Genomic DNA, 23403 nt, shown 5'->3' with positions numbered 1-23403 from the left:
AAAAAAATATGACTTTCAATTAAATTATTATAAAAATAAACAAATTTAGCCTACATAACAATTTCAGATTGGATAACATTGCCAAACTCTTAAACAATCTCAAGGCATAAACTATTTTCTCCGAAACAGAAGAACGTCTAACAATATCCTGTTTTGCTGCTATTGCTTGTTTGTTTCTGATTAACTAGATATCAGTTCATACAATAATCCAGCTGAACATATATGACAACCATGTTGAAAAGCAAAGAAAGGGATAGAATAGAAAGAAATCGCCTATATATCATGTTAATAAACACAAGAAGTTAAGGCAAAACCTCTCCCCCAATGAACATGAAGTGAAACTGATAACCTACAACAACACCCTCTTTTGTGTCATTTTGCTTCATCTTTCATTTTCAAACCAGATTCAGGAACCTCACTGATTATGGTCAATGTTTTTCCAATAGGAACCTCTGTGTGTGCCTGCAAAGGCTCCAACGAGTCTACAATATCTCGCATTAGAGGCCTTGCTTTTGGGTTGCGGTTCAAGCAATGATATGCAAGCATTGCAGCCTTGTGGACTGCTTTAATTGGATAATCACCATCCAGCCTTGGATCTATAATGTTTAGAAATTTCTTCTTTTCCTTCAGCAAAGGAAGAGCCCATTCTGCAAGGTTCTGCTCTCTAGCAGGTCTTAACTTGTCTAAAGATTTTCTTCCAGTGAGAAGTTCAAGAAGAACAACACCAAAACTGTAAACATCACTTCTAGGAGTCAGATGACCTGCACAACATATAATTATGATGTCAAATTGTATTATACTAAGAGTTTAATTTAAAGGGTTTTTATACTATCGTCTATCATCCAATCATAGATATATTCTTTTATACAAGTTACCTTAAAAATTATACCTAATGTGATTTTTCATTAGTTGATAATATAAAAAATCTTAAGGCAGACTATGCATAAAAATTAAACTTTATTAAAAATATGGGGCAACCATAATTTCTCTACATTGGCCTTAATTTATGCCTAGTGAAAATATGAACTTTGATTCTCAAATGAGTACAGAACTCCAGCTTCAGAATATACTTTACCTGTCATTATGTATTCAGGTGCGGCATAACCATATGTTCCCATTACTCGAGTAGAAACATGAGATTTGTCTCCAACTGGTCCATCCTTAGCGAGGCCAAAGTCCGAAAGTTTTGCATTGTAGTCCTGTTTTTGAAACATAAAAGGCCAAGATGGTTAGTTGAAAGCTGGCTTATTTTTGAACCATTGGGGTCTTTGCTGTACAAGAGTAGAAACCAATGCAAAAATTACATTTTGCTGTCTGCTTCAACACCTGAAATCTAACCAGAGATATCACAAAATACTAGTTTGTGTGCTTTGGTCTTGTGACAAATACTAGTTCGTTGTGCATGATTGCTTAAGCAGAACCACGAAATAACTAAAACAATGCCAATTATTAATAGTACAAGCATCTTTGAAAAAAACAGTATTTGCCAACATAACTACAATTTGTTAGTAAAGCTTATCTATCTATAGTTAGCTGGCAAGAGTCTTGTGTCTTAAACAGCAGCATATGTGCGTTTTGCTATGATAAAATTTGACAACATAACTGCAAGCAGTATCTATAGTTTGCAATAATTTTAGTATAAAATAAATCATAAACACCAAAGGTTATGAAAGTCTACATATTTTATCTTGAAGAACACAATAATCAACATGACCTCAACAACAATATTTAATAGCTAAATTGCCTTGTGAGCATTGAGCATCAAACATCAATAGCTTTGTGTCCTTTACTGTCAGCGTGTAACTCCAAAGAATTATGTCAAAATTACCTAATCTGTGCTAAATCCAAATTAGACCCTAAACAAACAAATTATGGAAAGCACTATTTATTCACCTCCCTATATATATATGCTTAAATGGTTAAATTTTAATTCCTCGTCTGTCTAGTGTCTACACATTTTCGTTATATATTGCTTTTTATTTTTCACTTTCAGCTGACATATTTAAGTGTGCTGACCTGGTCCAATAAAATATTTGATGTCTTAAAATCTCGATAGATGACAGGTTTATCTGCTTCATGAAGAAATGCAAGTCCCTTCGCAGCGCCAAACGCAATCTTCATTCTTGTGGACCATGGCATGGGAAGCAAAATTTCTGCAATATTCAAGAAAAGACACATTAGATATACAAACGAAAAAACAATAATAAACATTGAAGTCTCTTCTTTTGTTGAATAAAGACATAGTTTTGAATATAACTAGTGGACTTTATGATTATATCGTGGTAGGGTCCTTGCAACATTAACTCTGCGTCTATATTTCTCCAATAAAATAATCCTCTAACACAAAAAGAATCCAAGTCTAATATTGAACCCTCTTAAACAATCGGCGTAAAATATCTTAATTACTTTAAAAAGAAAAAATCAAATGCAAAACAAAAACATTTAATATTTGGAGAATCCATAAAGCGTGTAATGCTTTTTCCATTAGTTATTAAGGAAGAGTTTCCCTATGATTCTTTGCAAAGATCTAGAACTTTCATTATTCAATTAGAGACTTAGAGTGAGTCTTAATAAATTAATAATAAGGTTGCAGCTCTGTGACTATGAAGTCATGGATTCAAATCCTGAAAATAGTTTATCTTGAAGGGTTAAGGAGTCTCCCTTTTTCAACTACCTAGAATTCGTTCTGATTGAGTGATGTTCCATAAATTTCTAAGAGAGAATGTGAGTGTGAAACTGAAAAGTGAAAACTACTAAATTAGTATTCATAGTGGAGGGTGTGTGATTCAGAGAAACTACATAGACATTTTTAGGTATACTTGCTAGAAGATAATATTTTTACATAATTTCATTTTACTAATTAAACAGAACTCATGCTGATCTTTGGAATTTAAAGGTTGTGGATTGAAGTTAAGTAGGTTGGTGATCCATATAATTGACAAGGCATACATTGTGTAGTTCAATGTAATAATATTATCTTACCATTTATTAAAAGAACAACTTGTAATTATTTGACACGGTTTATTGCAATTACTTTAATTGTTATTTGACTTGTGCAAACTTGTACTTTGCAAGAATTATAACAAAATGAACTTTTTTTAAATATCGTTTTATATATATCAAATAATAATTTAATTATTTAAAAGATAATGTGATGAACCGTGCATGATTAAGAAGTTCTTGTGTTTGAACATAGCTCAAAACTAATATAGTTAGTCACATGTCTAGCTGACTTGTCTCCTCACGTATAAGACATAGAGTGGCTGGCCTTGTGGAGCCCCCGCACCTAGGTATTTGGAATAGTAACTTATGCGAGGAAAAAACCCTATGATAATTTATGCACTCGTGTAGCATACACTAGCACTATGCTATGTCCAAGATAATTCACTCAATCATTTTTTTATTCTTCTCAGGTTATTTGAATATATTGTGGATGAGATTGATCTGGTTTGATGTTTAATGGCATGACCCTACTAACTATAGAAACTTCCAATGGAAATAACTATTGGCTACAAAACTCAGTAAGAGTATAAAAATGATATAAATTATTTATAATAGGCATTATAATTACAGGAATTACCAATGATGCTTTAACGAATTCTCCTAAATGACCCATTAATCCAGCAAACGCGTTTCATTCCCATGAAAAATGGTCTAGTTAATGTGAAGCAAATAGGACAACCTATCACATAAAGTTGGTTTAGCAATAGGGAAAAGGTATCACCTTTTTTTTACTATTTCCTTTCATTTTTATTTTTTTATTTTTTTTATTTTTTATTCCTCTTTTAATTTCTTTATTACAGTATTCAATATAACTCATATCTCTTACTTTTTCTCCCTTCTTTTTCTTTCAATCTCTATTCAATTCATTTCATACTTCACAAGAGGGATGAAAGAAATATTCTTTTTTTTTTTAATGAAAATAAACTTTTTCGCATTCACCTTTTCCTCTCCTATGGCTGGTTGGAATTCTTTAGACACCACTTGATTAGTGGGACCTCTTAGGCCCTAGCAGCTCTAATAAATATAATATATATCTTGTCATAAGAAGTGACTCATGTGATAAGTAGCCAGTTTTTTTTTTTCAACCCCGGTAATATTAAGTTGATGATGATTGTTATTCTCAAAAACAAAACAAAAAAGTTCATCGTTTTTTTGTCTAATTTCTTGAAGTTAGTACTTAATGGGCTTCTACAAAATAAGGGATTCTAGCCCATACGAAAACCCTTATTTTAAAGGTCAACCTCTGTAACCCTTGGACCCCAAAAAAATAGTAACCCAAACATGAATTAATCTACAGTGAAAAAGCTCGGAAAACATTGTAAAACTAGAACTGGAAAAGTTAGTAGCTGGCTTAAAAGTTAAAACAGTAAGTGGTCTTCCGAGCACAAAAACACTCCTTGGCTCATTGCATTGGACAATGGTGTAGGACCTACCAAGAATTTACATTCAGAAATCTCTCATCTGCTCACTGAGGTAACTTCTTCCTAAAAGTGTGCATTTGTTGAGATATTTTCAGATTACACGTGATGTCTCATTTTTTTTCTAATCTCTACACTAATATCTTGTGTAGAAAGTATCACACTGACATTTTCTATATATTATACTAACTCTCATAATTATTTAAAAAATATTACATCGTGTGTCTTTATCAAAAAAATGTTGCAAACATTAAAAAAAATAAAAATACCATATGCAATATGAAAAAATAATAGAGTTGCCAGTGTAATTTACTTCTTTTTTACGGATTAAATCGCAAAAGTGAAAGGAATGTTGATGGTTAATAGTCATAGTCTTTTTTAACATTGACATCGAGTATGATCACTAAAGGTTGTATTTAGTATAGCTAAAACAACACTTTATTTCCTTATGTAATGTTACTGTCAAACTTTTGTCCTTATCAGATCCATCTAAAGCACATGTCTTAGTGAAGTGACAAAGAACCAACGTCTTAAGCCCAAAACTTCCTAACTCGGTATTTTTCCACGAAGCTACAAAATGGAACCAAAATCACTTTATCTTAAATTCCTTTCTTCAAGTGTCAACATTGTCGGAGACAACATAAAGGGGTAATTAAGTAAAAAGTATAGATGCATATGCATCTACTAAAGCAAAACAGTAACATTTTTTGCTAGGAGATCTTTAAATAGATTCATAGCTAGCCATGGATACATGCATTAGCAATTATCCTAAGCTTTCATTTCAATATCAAGAAAAAAGTGGCAAGATATACTTACTTGAGAACAAGTTGTGTTCCACACTTCCCCGGGACATGTACTCATATATTAGCACCCTATGTTCGTCTTCACAGCAATATCCAATTAGCTTGACTAGATTTGGATGTGAAAGCTGCCCCAAAAATATGACTTCTGCCTAGAAAGCAACCAAAACCTTAATTTTATTAATCTTACAACAATTTTTAAACCAACAATATATTTTTGTTGTGACATTAACTTATGTGTGCCAAATAGTAGAATAAACACAGCATGTGAAGCAACACCATGACTTTACAGTTAGACAACTTCATACGAAACAATGTTCAGAAAGACAGTGGAGGGGGAACTTCACAGTCCAGAAGCTGAAGCCAAATGGGTATTTCCCCCATCCAAAAAGATACTTTTTGTAGGAATCAAGTTGAGATCTCCTTGTAAAGTATCCTATACACACTCTCAAGTCTTGCAGACGTAGCACGCTTCCATAAAAGACTTCTCATCTATAAAAAAAAATGTACAGAAAGGCAACAAAAAGTGTACCAGCCATTCTCTGTGCCCTTGATGACTGTTGTCACCATCATGAACCTTAACAGCTACAGCAAGGGTAGGAAGCCCTTGCCTTATTAACTCCTCAGAAATAAACCCTTTGTAAACACTTCCAAATCCTCCTCCCCCCAACACACGATCTGGCCTAAAATTTGCTGTGACTATCTTTAACTCATCATAAGTGAATGCTATCAAAGGATTTGCAGCTGTGTCACGCCGTAGATCTTCTACTTCTTCAGGATTCGATGGTAACTTACTATCATCATGCCTTTGTTTGGTTCCCTGGTTTTGTTCTTTTGATGAATCAATAAGAGAAATGAGAACCAATGATATGCACATTTAATGAAACTCTGAAATTTAAGAGAATATTTATTCCCATTTATATATATTCATCCAATTTTCTCAGAAAAACTAACCATATGTTACATTAATCAGTTAATCCGTTGGAATGTTATACACAAAATTATCAATAAGTTAAATATCTATAAATAAAAAATTTAAACATAAACTTCTTCTCTCGTATTGGATAAAGAGAAGAAAAATTACTACTCTTTCAAAAGCATAAGATGGTGGGAATATATTATAATTGTGAAGCAGCGGATTATTATATTTTAAAAACCACCCCTAATTTTCATAGAAATTTAGTTAAGATAATACTCAATGCACTATTGTTAAGAGGCTTTCCACTATCCACGTGAGAATTACAAGCCGACCCACTTTTAAAGCAGACACATAAGGAAAAGGTGATTAGGGGTCATATTAACAGATTCTACACTGAAGTAACTTTAGGAAAGTTAAAAAACAATATATTTGATTTGAAGACAACAAGTAACTCCTATATGAAGATTTCTGTTTTTTTTTTTTTGTTCTCTTTGTCTTTCAATGATTTGCAGAATATCAACTTGCCTACAAGGATGAGCTATTTGAAGCTAATAATACTACGTATCAAAGTTCCACTAGCTAGATTCAAATGATTTAATAACCACAACACAGAAAATCTTCAATGAAAAAAGAACCAGATGAAAGGGTGATTAAGAAAGCAATTAAGGAGGGAGCATTGGAAACCTCCAAAACATGAAATCCTTGAGAAAAACACCCATCAAAGATAAAATATTGAAAAAAGAAAAGAAGGAGATGAATAAACCATTTTCAAGAGCTGAAAACAGAATCCAGAAGGAGGAAAATAAGGAATCTAATCAAAACTCTCAACAAATCACAAACCAAAAACACTTACTCGTTCCAGGCAATGATAAATAATTGAAAAACATCCAAAACAGAGAAAGGCAAGTTTTTTGTTAGTAAACCAACCTGACTTTACATTGGATGAGACTCTATACTCTGATGATTTCCACCTACACCAGCAATTACCCATTATACAAAATCCAAACACACCCTTGCAGCACCAGCTAGCTCCTTTATCAACACCCCATCACAAGAGCCACAACTTTTTTTTTTCTTTTATCAGTTTTTGTGTGCTGTTATCTCACTCCTCAAGAAACATAGCTTAGATTTAGGAGCGAGGAAGGGACACACACAACAAAAGCAAACAAGAACTAGTGCAAAGGAGGAAAAAAAATAACACGGTTTGAGTCCTATCTAGTGGTTAAGTATTATGATAATCAAATGTGAACGGGGACATGGCTTTTGGTGACAGAAAAGGGAAGAGTGGGAAATAATTCAGAGAAGGCAATGATGTTGATGAGTTGGGTGTTGGCTTGGCTATGGGGGGAAGATGGAAAGGGCCCACATCGACTGGGGTGTAGTGTAGTGATTCAAAATGTGGCTTTGGTGCACTTTGATATGTTAGTGCGGGCAATATAGAAGGTGCATGTTTTTGATAATGCATACCCACGAATCTTTTTCCATCACTCTCTAGTCTCTACCAATTCCAATGCAAAACACTCTCACCCTTCTTCTCTTTGTCTTTGTTCTCACTTCTCTCCAATTAATATTTCCTCTCTTGGAGTGTACCCATTGGGAGAGAAATGCACATATCCTCTCCCAATAAATCCATTGGTGAGGATATTTTTTCTTATCCAATACACAAACTTTGCAACCAACATCCTAACCACCTTTTTTCATTCTTAACCTTTTGGTTTCTTCCATAAAATTCTTCTTTATTCTTTTGTGTTAAACCAATGAAAAGGGCTATGACCAATAAAGTGAGTTTATTTGGTTAGAAAGAAATATTAGAATAACTAGTAGTATCATAGCTTTTATTAAATGCAGGAAGAAAAAAAACACATACTACTAATAATTATGGGATAATATATTTTTAATTTGCCTTAATCGTTTAAATAAAATGTTTTTCTTAAAAGGTACACTTTAATCTGTATATAAATACACAATTGAAGGAAAGTATCCGTTAGCAGCCAATTGTGTCCTTGTGTTATTGATGTAATTGAGATGGTTATTAAAATGACAATAATTAAATGCAATAACATGCACTCAATGGCATTATAAAAAATAATAAAATGAATTTTTAATCTATATAATCTATTCATATGTAGCTCGAAAAGGGATAACTCTAAAAATATTTTCGAGAATCTCTTGAAGAATACAATGTGAAATAAATTAATTACCACTAAACGTGTTGAAGAATTAAAATGTAATTATTATAATTTATTCGTAATCTCATATTTAAGTGTTGTATGTAATTATTTAAATATTTGATGAAAAATATTTTATTGTTCATAATAATTTTATTCAACTTAAATAAAATTGATTTCAATAAAATATATATGTGATTTTGAAAAGAAAATTATTTAACCAATCTCACTTAGACTTTGTATTATTTTTATAGTTAAATCATGTCAGGAGTGTACTCATTAATTTCATACAAAATCCACGAATAGATATCTTTGGACTAATTAGAACTTTATATTTTTTGAATAATGACATCATTAACTAATAGTATTGTTCTGTAAAAGAAAAAAAAAAAAACTAATATTGTCACAACTAGATTGGACTTGACTACTTTAACCGGAAAAGCACCAAGGTCATAGCCAACCCACCATTTGATATCTTTGGGCTAATTAAAACTCTATTGGCCAATTCAATTGTTAAATAATTGATCATTAAAATCTTTTATTCATCTTGTTACATACTGTACTGATTATTTTGACGTCATTTGTTTCGATTATTTGGTTAAAATTATTTTAAATGATCTATTGACCAATTCAATTGTTAAATCATAGAAATTAAAATCTTTTATTCATTTTGTTACATACTGTATTGATTATTTTGACGTCATTTGTTTCGATGATCTGGTTTAAATTATTTTAAATGATTTTGTTTAAATAATTGAATCTGAGCTGAAATTTTATCGGTTGCACAGCCAAGTCCTGTTTCAATAATATTGCTTCTGCCTATTATGGCTATTAAATTGAATAATATGTTGTATAGAACTGATGATATTATTAACTATCAATTTTACATTCAATATAATTTTGTTAAAATTTTAAGACAAAATTTCATAAAATGTAGTCAATTTTGAGTAAGGGAAATAATAAAACGGCAAATAAAAAAAAAAAAGAAGAAGAAAAGTAAACCTTCGACAGATTTTACAGGAAAAAAATGTTAGTGTGTCATGATAAAATAAACTTTTTTAACTTTATTTAAATTTAAATAAATTACACCCATACACACTCACACATAAACACACTCTTAATATGTGTAATCAAATATTTTAATAACCAAACTAAAAAAAATAAAGTTATATTATTATTAAATTTCAATCTCTTCATTAATTTATAATTTATTTTAATTAAGACTGTTTTTAATTCAATCTAAACTTTTATATTGACTATATTTCTATTATAAGCAAATTACAAAAATAAAATAAAGTTATTTAAAAACAAAGGACTTGAATTACTAGTGATTTAAATTTTATATAACTTTGATGTCTCAATTTTTTTAGACTCAACCAAAATGTTTTGTGTTTAAAAAATTTAAACTTAACTGTCACTCTAAACAAGTCCTTCGTTACTCATATATACAAACGTAAATACTGGGGGAATAAAAAGCACCTTACGAATGCTAATGCAAAAGGTTTCCATTTATTAACTTAACTATGACAGTAATTAATGATCAAATTATTTTGTTTGTTTCATCAGACTTGCGAAAAAATCTATTAATACAAATCTTGAAATTAAACTTCATTTTTTTAAACTGTAAATAGGTCTTACTACATATTCAGCTCCTATAACAACAAAGCTTTTCATCACACCCCAGAATAATCAGATTTCATCTAAAAAAACAGTGGTCATGGCGTGGACCCTTAACAACTTTATTAGTCAACAAAGGACTTTCATCTGAAGTAGTACACACACGGGGAGATTCTGCGCTGGACATGAAGGAGGATTTCTAATACTACTCCAACCCTATGCGGATCAGATGATTAATTGCATGCATAAGTTACGTTCAAACTGTGAACAGCCATAACACCGGATTAATGAGACAGAAACAAAACAAAAATCACAGATGAATTAATGAGACATAACACCGGATTTAACCCTGAGTCAGAGAAATACAAATCAAATCCTAATTTTGAACAGGCATAAACAACAAAATTTAAAACAAAACACCAAAAACCACCATCTTAACAAATGCTCTCACCATAACCTATGTTGTTATTGTGTCTTTTGGACCATTCTCACCCTCCTCGTTGCCATCGTCCTACCATCATAAATTCTTTGTCAAAACCTCTGCATTGCGAAGATGAACCTCACAACTTTGTGAACTGGTCCTTGCACATCACCATTCTCCACCAAATACAGGAAACACATAAACAAATATAGGAAATACTATTTTCACCGTGCATCACCTGATTATAGTTTTTTCTTTCTCCAATTTCTCTCTCTATTTTGTTTGTTTTTATTTTAGATATAATGATGGTTTTTTTTAGATCTACTAATGGTTCTTATTGTTTTATACGTTTCTCTCTTCTTCTATGTTTTATGGTAAGGGACATGGGCTGTGATGTAGGGGATTAAGGAATGGGAACACATTGGTTTTATTTATTTTTTTAGAAAGGAGAAAACGTGGTGGAAATCAAGGGAAATACATAGTGAGAATTTGATATTGTTACACAGAGAAGACTAAGTTTAGTTGTTGAGTCATGAGATTAAACATGACAACGAGACGGAGCGATGAAGGGTATGTGGTTCTCCGTCCCATCCTTGACGGATATGGATTTTTTTCGTATCCCCATCTGTGGTATACCCGCCTCATACTTGTCCCCACCCAATAATTAAAAAAGTTTAGAAAAAATCATAAAAAAATAATTTTAATTTTTTTAAACAAAACTAAATATATTATTTATTCAAGGAGTTAAGCTTAGATAACTAACTTGCCATCACCCAACATAAAATCATGTCACAATAAAATTTTTTCTATGAAAATCATATTCTCATCACCTAAAAACTGTCTTGAACACATGAGACTTAAGAGAGAGATCGTAATCCCTTATGACTTATGTTTACCTTAAAGTTTTAGTTTTAGTCTTTAAAAAAATAAAAAAATAGACAATGATTATTAAGTATAAATTTAATAAAATTAATTATGAAATACATAATCCTACATTAAAGGGCAATCTAGTAATTATATTGTCGGATATAAGTATGGGTAGGAGTTGATAGGTACATACCCATACCCGTCCCTGTTTGAAAAAATCAGGTATTACCTATACCTGTATCCATGTTTGATCAAAGCAGAAATTTCCCATCAAGGTCAGGATGAGGGTGGACTAATACTCAAAGATATAAGTTTTTTTGTCATGTTTAAGTGAGATTGAAGCAATGATACACGTGTGGGAAAGAGGAATGCTTGCACTATACATGTGTAAAGAAGTGTCAAATCAATAAATACTAATTGACATAAGGATTAAAATTGTAAATTTATGAAAGTAGAAAGATCAAATATATAAATAAAATTCCAGAGGACTAAATTATCAAATTGTAAAAATAAGGAACTAAAATTGCAATTTAAACTTTTTCTATTCTATTTTTTAAGATAAAACAAACTTTTTATTCAATCAAATTTAAACATTTGAACTAATAAATAAAATAAGATAAATTTGTTTTTTTACGGCAAAGAAAAATTTCTTTTATCCTATTGATTTATCAAACAATAGATGCCTAGATGGATTTAATCAAAACAATGTAAGCGGCGGTCCTATTTTTATCTTCCCCATCTTGACTAACAAATAATTTTAAATGTCGTATCTTAATATCGAAGGTACTTATTTAATAATAATAAACATTTTATATATTCTTTCAAATTTAAAACGATTAATCTAATGTAGAGAAAAATTGCCAACATTCTTAAAGCTAAAATCCAAGTTATCTTTATAATAATTGAATTCTATTATTAAAAGTATTAATTGAAACGCATAATAACGTATAAGATTTAAATATGTAATTAATTATTATTTGTTTATTTTTTTTCTTTTGATAAACTGGAAATGAATTTGAACACGATACGTGTGTGGTGGAGCACATGACAGAAGGTGCCCAAAGAAAAAAATCGAAGAAGGCCCACAAGTCCAGCTGGACGAGGACATCCGTGTCATTTTCTAATTAGGGTTTCCATCTTTTGCCCAAACCCCGCATCTACAAGATTCACAAGGGGTCTCACTAACATCACCCACCGCCTTAAAGAAACAAGCACGACAGACCAACAACGACCCGACCGTAGAAATAATTTACAAAGAAGAAGTCCAGTGGAGAGGCGCCACGTGGCTGGATCCACCAATGGGAGAAGGAAAATGAGATCACAGAGTGACCTGCGGGTAAGGGAGCGAGAGTGCATAAAAAGAGGTGGTGGTGCTATTTGAATCACTGCTTTTGGAGGAACAAAACCCTCTCTCCCCAAAAACCCAAACCCTTGGCGGCTGCGAGACCCGTTGTGTTCTCTCTTCTCTCTCTCTTCTTTTTTTTTTCTCTTTCCCTCTCTTCTTCGCTCCTTTTAGGGTTTTCTCAACTCTTCGATTTGGGGCTTAAACCCTCTCCGATTCAGATTCGGATTTAGGGCTTCCCTTTCTCTATTCCGCCTCCAAAGAAAAACAGATCTCGTGGTTGGTTCGTCATGGCCACCGTTGCTAATCCCGCGGATCGTATCCTTCTCTGCTATGCAATTTCTCTCTTTTTGTTTGTATTTTCTTGATCTGTTGTATTGAATCGTTTATTGGATCCGGTGGATTTTTGTTTCTGAAACTTGATTTTTGGGTTCGGGGGAGGGTGATCTTTTAGGGTTTGTTGTGTGGCTTGCTGATTTTTTATGTTCGGGCGTTGGAGTATTTCTGTTCTTGTGTTCTTGTTAATCTGCTTGAGTTTTTTACGGTGTTGACTTTATGGTAGATTGACTCGTTTGGGGTTGCGGGGTGTTGGTTCTTTTAGGTTTTTTGAATTTTTATTTGTGTCTTGCGAGTTTTAGGTTTTGAGGTTGTTGAAAAGTTCGATTTTGCGATATGTTTTTGTGTTCCTTTACTCCTGTTTGCACAGAAGCAACTGATTTGCTACAGAAGCTATCGTTAGAAACTCAGCCCAAGCCCTTGGAGATTCCTGAGCCTACCAAAAAGGTAAAATCTTGTATTTTTTATGGCTTCTATTGAAAAATTCGTGATTTCACTCACTTGTGTTAGTGGTATAAATTTGGAATGATCAGCGAGATGTATTTGTACCTGGTTCTGTGTTCTTTTAGTGAATTGTGTGGTATTGAGTGGATTTGTTCAATTGTGTAGGCCACTGGGAATCAGTATGGATCAGTTGATTCAGGAAATGCCGCGAATGGCCAGATCCAGTCGTATGATCGGTCTGTAACTCCCGTGTTGCAGGATTTTATTGATCCTACTATGTGTTACCTCCCAAATGGTTACCCATCTACTGCCTATTATTACGGTGGTAAGTTTATGGATAAGTGCTTCTGAAAAACGACATGGAATGCCTGTTGAAAAATTCTGTAAACACATGTAAATCTTATTCAAGCTGACAAGGTTTTGTTTATTATAGGTTATGATGGAACTGGTAACGAGTGGGATGAGTATTCAAGATATGTGAATTCGGAAGGAGTTGAGATGACTTCAGTAAGTATTTATTTTCCTTCTCATTTTCCAAAATTATTGTGCAGGCTTTGTCATTCTGCTGCTAATGTTTTTATTTACATTAATATATTTTAACATTTGCAGGGAGTTTATGGGGATAATGGGTCTCTACTTTATCACCATGGATATGGATATGCGCCTTATGGCCCCTATTCGCCAGCAGGGTCTCCAGTTCCAACCATGGGGAATGATGGTCAGTTGTATGGGCCTCAACACTATCAGTATCCTCCATATTTCCAACCGTTAACACCAACCAGTGCGCCATTCACACCTACTCCTGCTGTCCTACCTCAGGGTGAGGTTTCCACCTCTGTAGCTGCTGATCAAAAGCCTCTCCCTGTCGATGCAGCCAATGGAAATTCTAATGGTGTTGCGAATGGTGGGAATGCAAAAGGTAATAATGCTGCTGCTTCTATTAAACAGGCCAATCAGAATTCATCTTTTAGTTCCAAAGCATCGAATGAAAGGGTTACCATGCCAGGTCGGGGTCCAACTTCAGGTTATCAGGATCCAAGATTTGGTTTTGATGGAGTACGCTCACCTATCCCCTGGCTAGATGCCCCACTATTTTCAGATGGGCAGCCAAGGCCTGTAAGTAGCACAACCATCACTTCTTCGATATCAGGTGGCAACAACACTGCCTCAAGGAACCCAACTTTCCGCCCTAATTCTCAGTTTATGGTAAGTATCCTATTTTGAAGTGCCTGGTTTTACTTTGTTCCACTTGTTAAATCTGATGGCCTTCAAGTCCTAATGATTTGTTGCTTGGTCCATCTTTTCTGATAGATCTTACTGTGATATATTGTCATGTTTCTATCTAGACTGCTGTTATGATTATTTATACACAATTTGTTTTTTTGGTCAGGGCTTGCACCACCCAAGACCAATGCCTGCCATGGGAGCCACCCATAGCTTCATAAATAGGATGTACCCAAGCAAACTATATGGTCAATATGGGAACACTGTCAGATCTGGAATGGGTTATGGTACACATGGGTATGATTCTCGCACTAATGGACGGGCTTGGTTAGCTGTTGACAGTAAATACAAAACTAGGGGAAGAAGTGGTGGCTACTTTGGCTATGGCAATGAGAACGCAGATGGTTTGAACGAACTGAACAGAGGGCCTAGGGCCAAGGGTGGCAAAAACCAAAAAGGTTTTGCACCAACTATTCTGGCAGTCAAAGGGCAGACTTTGCCTGCAACTTTAGGCACAGATGAAGAGAAAGACAAGACTAGTACCATTCTGGAATGTGATCAATATAACAAAGCTGATTTTCCAGAAGAATATACTGATGCCAAATTTTTTGTCATCAAGTCTTACAGCGAGGATGATATCCATAAGAGTATTAAGTATAATGTGTGGGCTAGTACACAAAATGGCAACAAGAAGCTTGATGCTGCATATCAGGAGGCACAGCAGAAACCTGGCGGCACCCCTGTTTTTCTCTTTTTCTCAGTAAGTATCTGTGAATGATGGCAGTCATTGCTTTTAATTGCAGTTTTGGTTATTTATAGCTAATTTGTTATGTGCCTATGCAGGTTAATACCAGTGGGCAATTTGTGGGGCTTGCTGAGATGATTGGTCCTGTTGATTTTAACAAGAGTGTTGAGTATTGGCAGCAAGACAAGTGGAATGGTTGCTTTCCTCTTAAGTGGCACATTGTTAAGGATGTTCCTAACAATTTGTTGAGGCACATTACCTTGGACAACAATGAGAACAAACCTGTCACTAACAGTAGGGATACACAAGAGGTAATTTGGTTCTGCACATGTAGTTGTCAGTTCTTTGTAATGTTGTTTTGTTTTTAATCTGATCAACCAAGTTTATGTTTGCAGGTTATGTTGGAGCCTGGGCTGAAATTAATTAAAATTTTCAAGGAATATACCAGCAAGACATGCATTTTGGATGATTTTGGCTTCTATGAGGCTCGTCAGAAAACTATTTTGGAGAAGAAAGCAAAGCAACAATTCCCAAAGCAGGCAAGTCACATTTCAATTATTCTAATTAAGTGTAAATAGATTGCGTGTGCTGATGAGGTATTTTTGTTATCTTAACTCTACTGATGCAGGTATGGGAAGGGAAACCTGCTGATGAGAAGATTGAGATAAATGGGGAAGTTAATACTCAAAAATCTGAAGTTAGCTCGGAATTGCTCAAGGAGTCTACCCTTGCTGAGAAGGATAGTGATGACCACAAAGTTCCCGAGAATGGATCTGCTACAAAAACTGGAGATGCCCCAAAGGGTGCTAAACCAGTTGTTCCCGAGAGTAAGATTGTAGCCAATGGGGTTGTTTCTAATGGTGTCTAAGCTCTACTGTGTTTGAAGGAGGCGGTCCAATACACCTCAGTGGCATATATTGGTGTTCTTAGAAGTATATTTATCAGCAATTTGGTACCGCCCGGATTTGATCTGTCTTGCCTTCTCTTGCAGTCTGAAGATAGTGTGATTGGTTGCCTAGTGAAGATAAAGATCTGTATATTGAGATTGGCTGGGCGGAGTTAGTTCATAGAATGCTAGCACCAATCCCTTCTCATTGGGTTTTGTTTACAGTGGTTAGCTCCTAACAGGGTTTACTCCTCTAGGGTTTTGGGGTTTTTTAGGGTTTTCTGCCTAAGATGCTTATATCTTTTGGTTTTTGTTCGGGTTTATCCTTCTCTAAGCCTTTTTTTTTCTCTCTTTTTATTTTACTTGTTTGGTCGTTTCCTGTCTTGTAAATTCAGATCTACTTTGTTGCAGAGCAGCTTACTTTGTTACTTTCAACAGGGGTAGAAGCAAGGTGGGAAATACTGAAATATAGTTGGCTTTTAAGTTTTTGAGTTTTCGTTTTAATTTAGTCTGTTTATTTTCTATCTGATGATTGACTTGGGCATACTTGAAAAAGATTTATATTTTGTGGACAATCTGTTATGTAATAGGTGTTTTCTGGCTATGAAGGTCACAATATTTTTTAGTTCTAGTAGTCCTTCCTGCTCTTAACTAGATTTTTTTCACCGTCAATTTCAGCTAGTATCTCAGATTTACTTCTTTAGTTTTATTAACACCACACTTCAATTAAATCAATCACATTTGTTACTGTTTGGTATTATGGTACTACACTACCTGTCCGTCTTTTTCGTTAATCTAGCAAGTTCTTTATTAATTTTGGTATCCTGAAGCGTTAAATTAATTCATGGCATGTTTCCACCATTCTCGAAAAAAATGTTGCATAGCTCAGAATACATGCGGTAAAACTGTAAAGTAACAGTTGACTAGTTGCATCAGAGGTAGGAAGCTACCCTATAAAGACATTTTCATTCTTGTGTTGATGACTTCTCGTTAGTCTCGGGGTATTTAATATATTTAATTTAATAAATTCGAGTAAATTACTATTTTAATATATTTCTTTGTAAGCAAATGACATCATTAACTTGCACCAGAAGTGTTCAAAGATCGCAAATATTTGAGTACAGTAATCAAATCTATACACATATCGGGATCCTCAAAAATTGAGGCCTATGAAACAATAGCTGTAAAGAAACAAAGATGATGTCTCAAGTGCCGCCCACCTAATCAAAAGAGGTCGAATCTTGGCTTACATAGAACCTGCATACGGGAAGATACGCCACACATCACAGAGAAAGTCCATCACCCCTCACAACAAGCACGCCGAGGGATTGCACTGTCATTGCTGGAATGAAGCACCAAAATCTGTGGTATGACTTTAACCAAGTCCACATAGAAAACATGATTTTGTGCCATAGTTGCTCCTTATCGAAAGGTTTTCCTTCAAACACCATAACATTACTTTGTTGCCATAAGTTCCTAACGATGACACTCCAACCTGTTGCCCACCAATAGCCTTGTTACCAATCAAATCAAGGCTTTTTTGCTGAGTACCCCTAGCACATTGTACCGATATTGTATGCAACAAGACAAGAGTTGAAGAGAATAAGATGTAAGTGTCTTGGCCAATTCGTGACAGAGGGGGCAGGAACCATTATCATCCTCAAGATCAATGTTTCTCTTGATTAGATTATCCTTAGAAGGAAACCTATCTAGGAAGACCCGTCAAATAAAAAAGGATACGTATGGTGGCACTTTGATCTTCCATAGGCTAATAAAGATGTCCTTCTCTTGGCTCCCAACTCTTAATCTATGTGAAGCTTCATAGGTGGATCTCACAGTGAATGAATTTGAAATATCTTCCGCCCAAATTCAAGCATCATCTCCATGTCCCGAAATGGTGATACCATCCACCAATCTATACATTTCTTCCACCAAGGCCTTCTCCACTCAAAGCACTCCCTCCGCCATATAAGATCCCACCTTCACCTACCATACTCCAACCTCCTCATATTTTTTATGGTAGCTTCTCCTTGTTCGGAATTAACAAAGATTCTAGGAAACATGTTTTTTAGACACCCATCCTCACACCACGTGTCCTTCCGAAATCTTAAATTTCTACCCTCCTCAATTCTCCACTCAAACGTATCATCAAACCACCCCTCACTTGACCCCCACAAACTAATTACTATTTTAATATCTAAATTGTGAATATAAAACTACTTTTTTAGGAAATGAATTGTGTTACTGGTTATAAGAAATAATGATTAGTTTTCAAACTTATAGGGTTAAATTTTTTTATATTTTAATTTTATTATTAATTCTATTTACTAGGTATTTATTCATTGGATTATGAGTATTGACATTAAATATGAATATCATATTTAAACTTAAAGGTATTTTTGTAATACAATTTAAATTTATGGTGGCATTAAATGTAACCATTATTTTTCTTGATCTTTAATGATTTATTTTGTTTCTTATTTATAGGACCAAAGATAGTAATAATCTCAAGAAGATGAATACTAGCGATATTTTTTCTTGAAATTATGATTGATTAAAATTTATTAAAAATTACCAATTTTAGTAAGTTTTTCTTTTCATTTAATATAAATTAGGAAAGAGAATCATTAAAAAATGATGATTTTCATTAAATTTTAACTAATCATAGAGAGAGTATTCGAAAAAATGTTAGGAAAAGTATCACTAGTATTTCTTGTCTCGGGACTACAAAACTAATGAAATTAAAATTTGTAGATCATATTCATCCATGAGACAGTAATTTTGATTTTTAAAATTTCATTTGATAATTTATTAATTTCCAAAATTTAGATTCTTTTATAATTTCAGAGACTAAAAATGATAATGTTGGCCGAGGGTTTCTCTTTCTTTGTTCAGTCGTTTTTGCTCAAGTGAAGCACACGAGTTGCACCACCGCCGCCCGTATTTCCATAGTCATCCATAACAAAACCAAAGTTCTATCTGAAATTAATATTTTATCATTTGGACGTAATGCATTTACTGTCTGCAATATAAAAGTGTATAGACAAAAAGTTTAGAGAATTTGATTAAGGGCAAGAAGCTCTGGTAAAACGATAGTGACAAATAGGACAAGTTTATTACAAGAATAGAAGAAAAACCAAGAAGAAACAAACTCTCATATAACTCTTTCTAATCTGTGTTCTAATAACATTAGTTACTTGGGCATTTCAAGATCCGGTCTCCTATCAATCACTTCGCTCGTTGAGTCTTCAGGAAACGCATCGGGATAAGTTGCCATAATTTTTGATTTCATACTTCTGCAAGAGAGGGTTAACCAAGCTTTTAATGCAAGACTTCGTAAAGTAAATAACATAAGAAAATAAGGACCCACAAAAATAGAAATGTGTGTGTGGCTTGGGGGGTAGCATGCACAGATGGGTGGTTGTTCCATTACATTATATACAGTTACCTTATGCTCTTTCAATCCTTATTTTACTGTTGCCTCACTTTATCATCTATCATGTTTATCACATGTGGCACTCCTCAATTTCGTAATTTTTTTTCGGGTGAAGACCAAAAACTTAGTAATTTGTAACGTCAAAATGTAGATACTAGCAATCTAGCTAGGATATTCGATACTTGTAAGTTGTAACATACAGAGAAATGGAGCATCTAAGGAATTAACACAAGACCCATTTTTGTTTAAAATCCTAGCTGCAGATTGGTCTTAGAACCAACACACCAGCTAGCTAATTGTCAAGCCAGATCAGGTCCATAAACGGAATCTTAAGAACCATATACAGAGACACGGAAGTGTCGAATCCCAAAAATGCATTCACCATATGAACAAAAACATGAGGAGACAATAACAAAGTGCGGAAACCTTTATGCTTATGCAATCACAACCAAAGCCTCCAACTCTAAGTATAACAATTCAACTAAATTATGTATTATTGTAATGTATTTATTTGGGACATCATTGAAATTTAAGAACTAATCTTAATTGTGAGACATATATATGATAAACTTGATTTGCTTGAGACCGGAGAGAAAGCCCACACAGGGAGTATGGGGATAGAACCAATTAGAGGAGAAATTCGTGGTTTTCATGTAGATCAACCACAGGAAATAGCAGGAACTAACATAGGTATACAGTGACAGTTCTTTTCAGACAACTGAAGATAAATATAGGCAGAATCGATTATGACTTGAAAAAGCCAGTTTCTTCTTCTGTTAGACAGAGGGAACAGCAGGCCCATCTCCATTAAAACACCCTGTGATATGTTGATAAGAAGAATGAATGCTAATTCCCTAGGAGCATAACCAATGAAGAAGGAGTTACATGAATATCTGTCTATTAATTTTCATACATAAGAAAACCAAAGGCTTAAGTTGTTAGGTGGAGCAGAACACAAATGATTTTATATCTGACACGCTCCTTCACAATAACACCCTTTGAACATAGCATATAAGAATAAGATCTTCAAAATATAAAACAAAATCATTCACTTGCTTCTTACTCCCTTCTCAACTATCATCTTTAAAATAGGACATTTTTACATGTAGGTGGCTCAAAATAGTGAAAGAGTGAAAATTTGAGCCATGTTGATAAACTAATAAAACCATATATATAGACATACAAGAATAACATAAAGTTGCAGCTCAGTAAAACCTACTAACGTGAAGATTAAAATGGAAGTCAATATTTAATTTCTAAAAGATAAGGAAATCACTAAAATATCTAAAGACTAGTTCAAAGTCAAACTAATGCAAATGTTAACAATTCAACATCCTCCCTTAAACTGAATATCAAATCATTCAGTTTACATTTGGACCAACACATAATCCTGAAAGACCTCAAAGCTTTACATGCAAATCAAGCTTTAATGGCTTGGTCACTATATTCGCAAATTGTTCTTGAGTATGACAGTGGACTAACTTTACAACTCCATCCCCTGTGAGATCACGAAGAAAGTAAAATCTGACATCTATGTGCTAGCTATGGCCATGAAAAACAGGACTTTTTGAAAGCTCAATTGCTGAATAACTGTCACAGAAACTTGTTGTGCCATCACTTTGATCAGGATTAAAATTATTCAAAATTCCTCTTATGTAAATGATTTGACAGGTGCAAGAAACTGCAGCAACAAAGATTGACTATAGGATCACACACAAAATCACACTACTGATAGAAATAGTGAAAGAGACATAATTTTAATAGTTTGACACCACCGGCCTACATCCACAAAAACATCTCAACAAATATGGACCATCTCAAATAAGATTAGAAGTTTTCTGGACAAATTTGGAAAAACCCTCCCCAAATAATTGATCACCCTACAAACCTGAGACTCCCACTCAAGAGTTACAAGGGATTATAACATTCTCACTCACAAGAGATCTTTTCACATCTTTGTTTCACATCTCTTCTATTTAAGATTTTTGATCCTTCATATGAACCCCCTTCAACTTAAGGTGGTGTCTCTTCTCTTCACAGGGACTTTCTCTTATAATGGCGGTGAATGACTTTTGAAGAGTTTTTGGATAAACACCGATTAATTATTTATTACAATTCCAACAGTCAGCCCCCTTAGAAATTATCATCACACACACAAAATAGTCACCATTTTTCCCTCATCAATTTATTATATCTGAAAACCAATCACCTGAATTAACGTTTGAAAATTTGCAATTGACATTCCCAACACTATACTTGCACTGTCCCTTGATTCTTTTTCTTCTAGGCGTCCTAGATGCTTTTAGATATATATCATTGTTCAAAATGGTCTCTAGAATTGATCTCGTTGCTTTGGAAGAGATAATTTTTTGCCTTCATATCTTTCACTCTTGCACCCTCAATGTTGAACTCCTTCCTCAATTAGATTGCAGAAAATTCTCCATGAGCATACTCAAGTAATAAGTCCACCAAACTTTGGAATCACTGATGGCAAAAATCCACTATTCGTTGCCATATTCTCTCCAAGTCTCTATAAAGAATCAGGCCATTTTGATTGGGGCTCTAATATCACTAGCTAGTAACTCAAAATAGTAAAGAGTAAAAACTTGACCTATATTGATGAACTAATACGGTCATATATATATATATATATATATATATATTTATAGCCTTACAAGAATGATAGAAAAGTTGGAACCCATATTTCACAAACCTACTAACATTGGAGAGTAACCAAGGCTATGAAAAGAAAAGGAATACCTGAGTTTCTGAAAGATGTAATCAAGGTCAGACTTGACAGACTTCAAAACACGCGTGTTTCTAGCGATGTCGCCGGAAATCTCAGCGAAGCAGTGCTGAGAGAAGTCATTGAAATGCGACAACACCGCATTGCTGTCCTGCAACCTTCCCAATCTGAAAAACATTTCAATAAATCAATTAACGAACACACAAAGTTAGAAACCAATTGAATTGGAGATTGTGAGACGCACATGGTGTGTTGCATGTGGTTAAGGGAGTGGAGATCATTGGAGCTGACTAGGGTTTTGAACTCGCGTGAAATCTCTTCCGAACCCAACTTCCGACTCTCAGTTTCCTTCTCTGACGACATTATTCTCTTCTCAACCAATAAAACAAAACTGCACTTGCTCTACCTCCTTCATTGTCTTTCTCTTTCGTTACCACCGCAAAACGCATCGTTTCATTAGCACCAAACTGGGCCTATGGGTCCAATTTGTTATGGATCTGGATCACGTTAACTTTTGGCAAATGGTTTCTTTTCTTTAAGTGCATTTATTCATTTTTTTTAATTCAAATATACATCAATGATTAAGTCACACATGAAGTTAGTGATGAACGTAATTACCACATGAAAGAAAATGTAAAATATTGTATAATAATGATGAAAATGCGGTATTATATAATGAATATATGATAAAGATAATTTAAAATTATGGTTTAAAGAATAATGAAGATAAGATAAAAAAATAGATTTTAGATAGAATTTAAAAAGTACTAACGATAGGATGAAAATAAAATTAAAAAATATGAATTTATAAACATTTGTTATTTTTTTATTTCTTGTCAATCATCTTAATTCTTAAGTGATATTTTATTAAAAAATATATACTTATTTCAGAAATATATCTTAAAAATTATGAATTATAGTTCCGAAGATATATTTTCAAAATAGGTATATGTAATTCTAGAAATATATTTCCAAGAAATAAAAAGGATGTATTTTTTTAAGAAAAAAGAGTATAATGGATAATTAAGGGG

The 23403-nt window shown here is 33.7% G+C and overlaps 3 protein-coding genes across 5 annotated transcripts; 1 reads left to right on the top strand and 2 right to left on the bottom strand.

Annotated features, from left to right (window-relative positions):
- Window positions 1–7: 7 nt before the first annotated feature.
- LOC100808795 (probable serine/threonine-protein kinase PBL16) lies at window positions 8–7671 on the bottom strand. Its single transcript, XM_003524949.5, has 6 exons — window positions 7068–7671; window positions 5754–6052; window positions 5238–5373; window positions 2017–2153; window positions 1076–1199; window positions 8–761 (listed from the first exon to the last, which is right to left on the bottom strand). Exons 1-6 carry the CDS (start codon window positions 7129–7131, stop codon window positions 373–375), a joined length of 1149 nt encoding a protein of 382 aa, XP_003524997.1. The 5' UTR covers window positions 7132–7671; the 3' UTR covers window positions 8–372.
- Window positions 7672–12586: 4915 nt separating this feature from the next.
- Window positions 12587–16673, top strand: LOC100807919 (YTH domain-containing protein ECT4). Of its 2 annotated transcripts, XM_006580153.4 has the most exons (10): window positions 12587–12873; window positions 13262–13338; window positions 13501–13660; window positions 13769–13842; window positions 13945–14254; window positions 14342–14541; window positions 14726–15319; window positions 15403–15615; window positions 15700–15843; window positions 15933–16673. In XM_006580153.4, exons 1-10 carry the CDS (start codon window positions 12846–12848, stop codon window positions 16170–16172), a joined length of 2040 nt encoding a protein of 679 aa, XP_006580216.1. In that variant the 5' UTR covers window positions 12587–12845; the 3' UTR covers window positions 16173–16673. The 2 variants fall into 2 exon arrangements, with proteins under 2 accessions (XP_006580216.1, XP_014631212.1); XM_014775726.3 differs by having other exon boundaries at window positions 12595–12873; window positions 13945–14541.
- Window positions 16674–19255: 2582 nt separating this feature from the next.
- On the bottom strand, window positions 19256–22796 carry LOC100806853 (kxDL motif-containing protein 1). 2 transcript variants are annotated; one of them, XM_003524946.5, is made up of 3 exons: window positions 22617–22796; window positions 22387–22539; window positions 19256–19486 (listed from the first exon to the last, which is right to left on the bottom strand). In XM_003524946.5, exons 1-3 carry the CDS (start codon window positions 22733–22735, stop codon window positions 19384–19386), a joined length of 375 nt encoding a protein of 124 aa, XP_003524994.1. In that variant the 5' UTR covers window positions 22736–22796; the 3' UTR covers window positions 19256–19383. The 2 variants fall into 2 exon arrangements, with proteins under 2 accessions (XP_003524994.1, XP_006580215.1); XM_006580152.4 differs by lacking the exon at window positions 19256–19486 and adding an exon at window positions 20946–21307 and having other exon boundaries at window positions 22617–22793.
- Window positions 22797–23403: the final 607 nt, after the last annotated feature.

Source organism: Glycine max, chromosome 5 (assembly GCF_000004515.6).
Source record: "Glycine max cultivar Williams 82 chromosome 5, Glycine_max_v4.0, whole genome shotgun sequence".
Classification (NCBI taxonomy): Eukaryota; Viridiplantae; Streptophyta; class Magnoliopsida; order Fabales; family Fabaceae; genus Glycine; species Glycine max.
Note: the sequence above shows the minus strand (reverse complement) of the source record. Positions and strands in the feature narration are given on the sequence as shown.

Coding starts and splice junctions, on each gene's coding strand:
- LOC100808795 (XM_003524949.5), bottom strand. CDS start 7,131: ATGGGTAATTGCTGGTGTAGGTGGAAATCATCAGAGTATAGAGTCTCA. Junction 6,053..7,067: donor CTCATCCAATGTAAAGTCAG/GTTGGTTTACTA, acceptor ATTCATCAAAAG/AACAAAACCAGGGAACCAAA. Junction 5,374..5,753: donor AAGGGCACAGAGAATGGCTG/GTACACTTTTTG, acceptor GTTGCTTTCTAG/GCAGAAGTCATATTTTTGGG.
- LOC100807919 (XM_014775726.3), top strand. CDS start 12,846: ATGGCCACCGTTGCTAATCCCGCGGATC. Junction 14,542..14,725: donor GCCCTAATTCTCAGTTTATG/GTAAGTATCCTA, acceptor TTTTTTGGTCAG/GGCTTGCACCACCCAAGACC. Junction 15,844..15,932: donor AGCAACAATTCCCAAAGCAG/GCAAGTCACATT, acceptor CTACTGATGCAG/GTATGGGAAGGGAAACCTGC.
- LOC100806853 (XM_003524946.5), bottom strand. CDS start 22,735: ATGTCGTCAGAGAAGGAAACTGAGAGTCGGAAGTTGGGTTCGGAAGAG. Junction 22,540..22,616: donor AACCACATGCAACACACCAT/GTGCGTCTCACA, acceptor AATGTTTTTCAG/ATTGGGAAGGTTGCAGGACA. Junction 19,487..22,386: donor TACATCTTTCAGAAACTCAG/GTATTCCTTTTC, acceptor CCTCTCTTGCAG/AAGTATGAAATCAAAAATTA.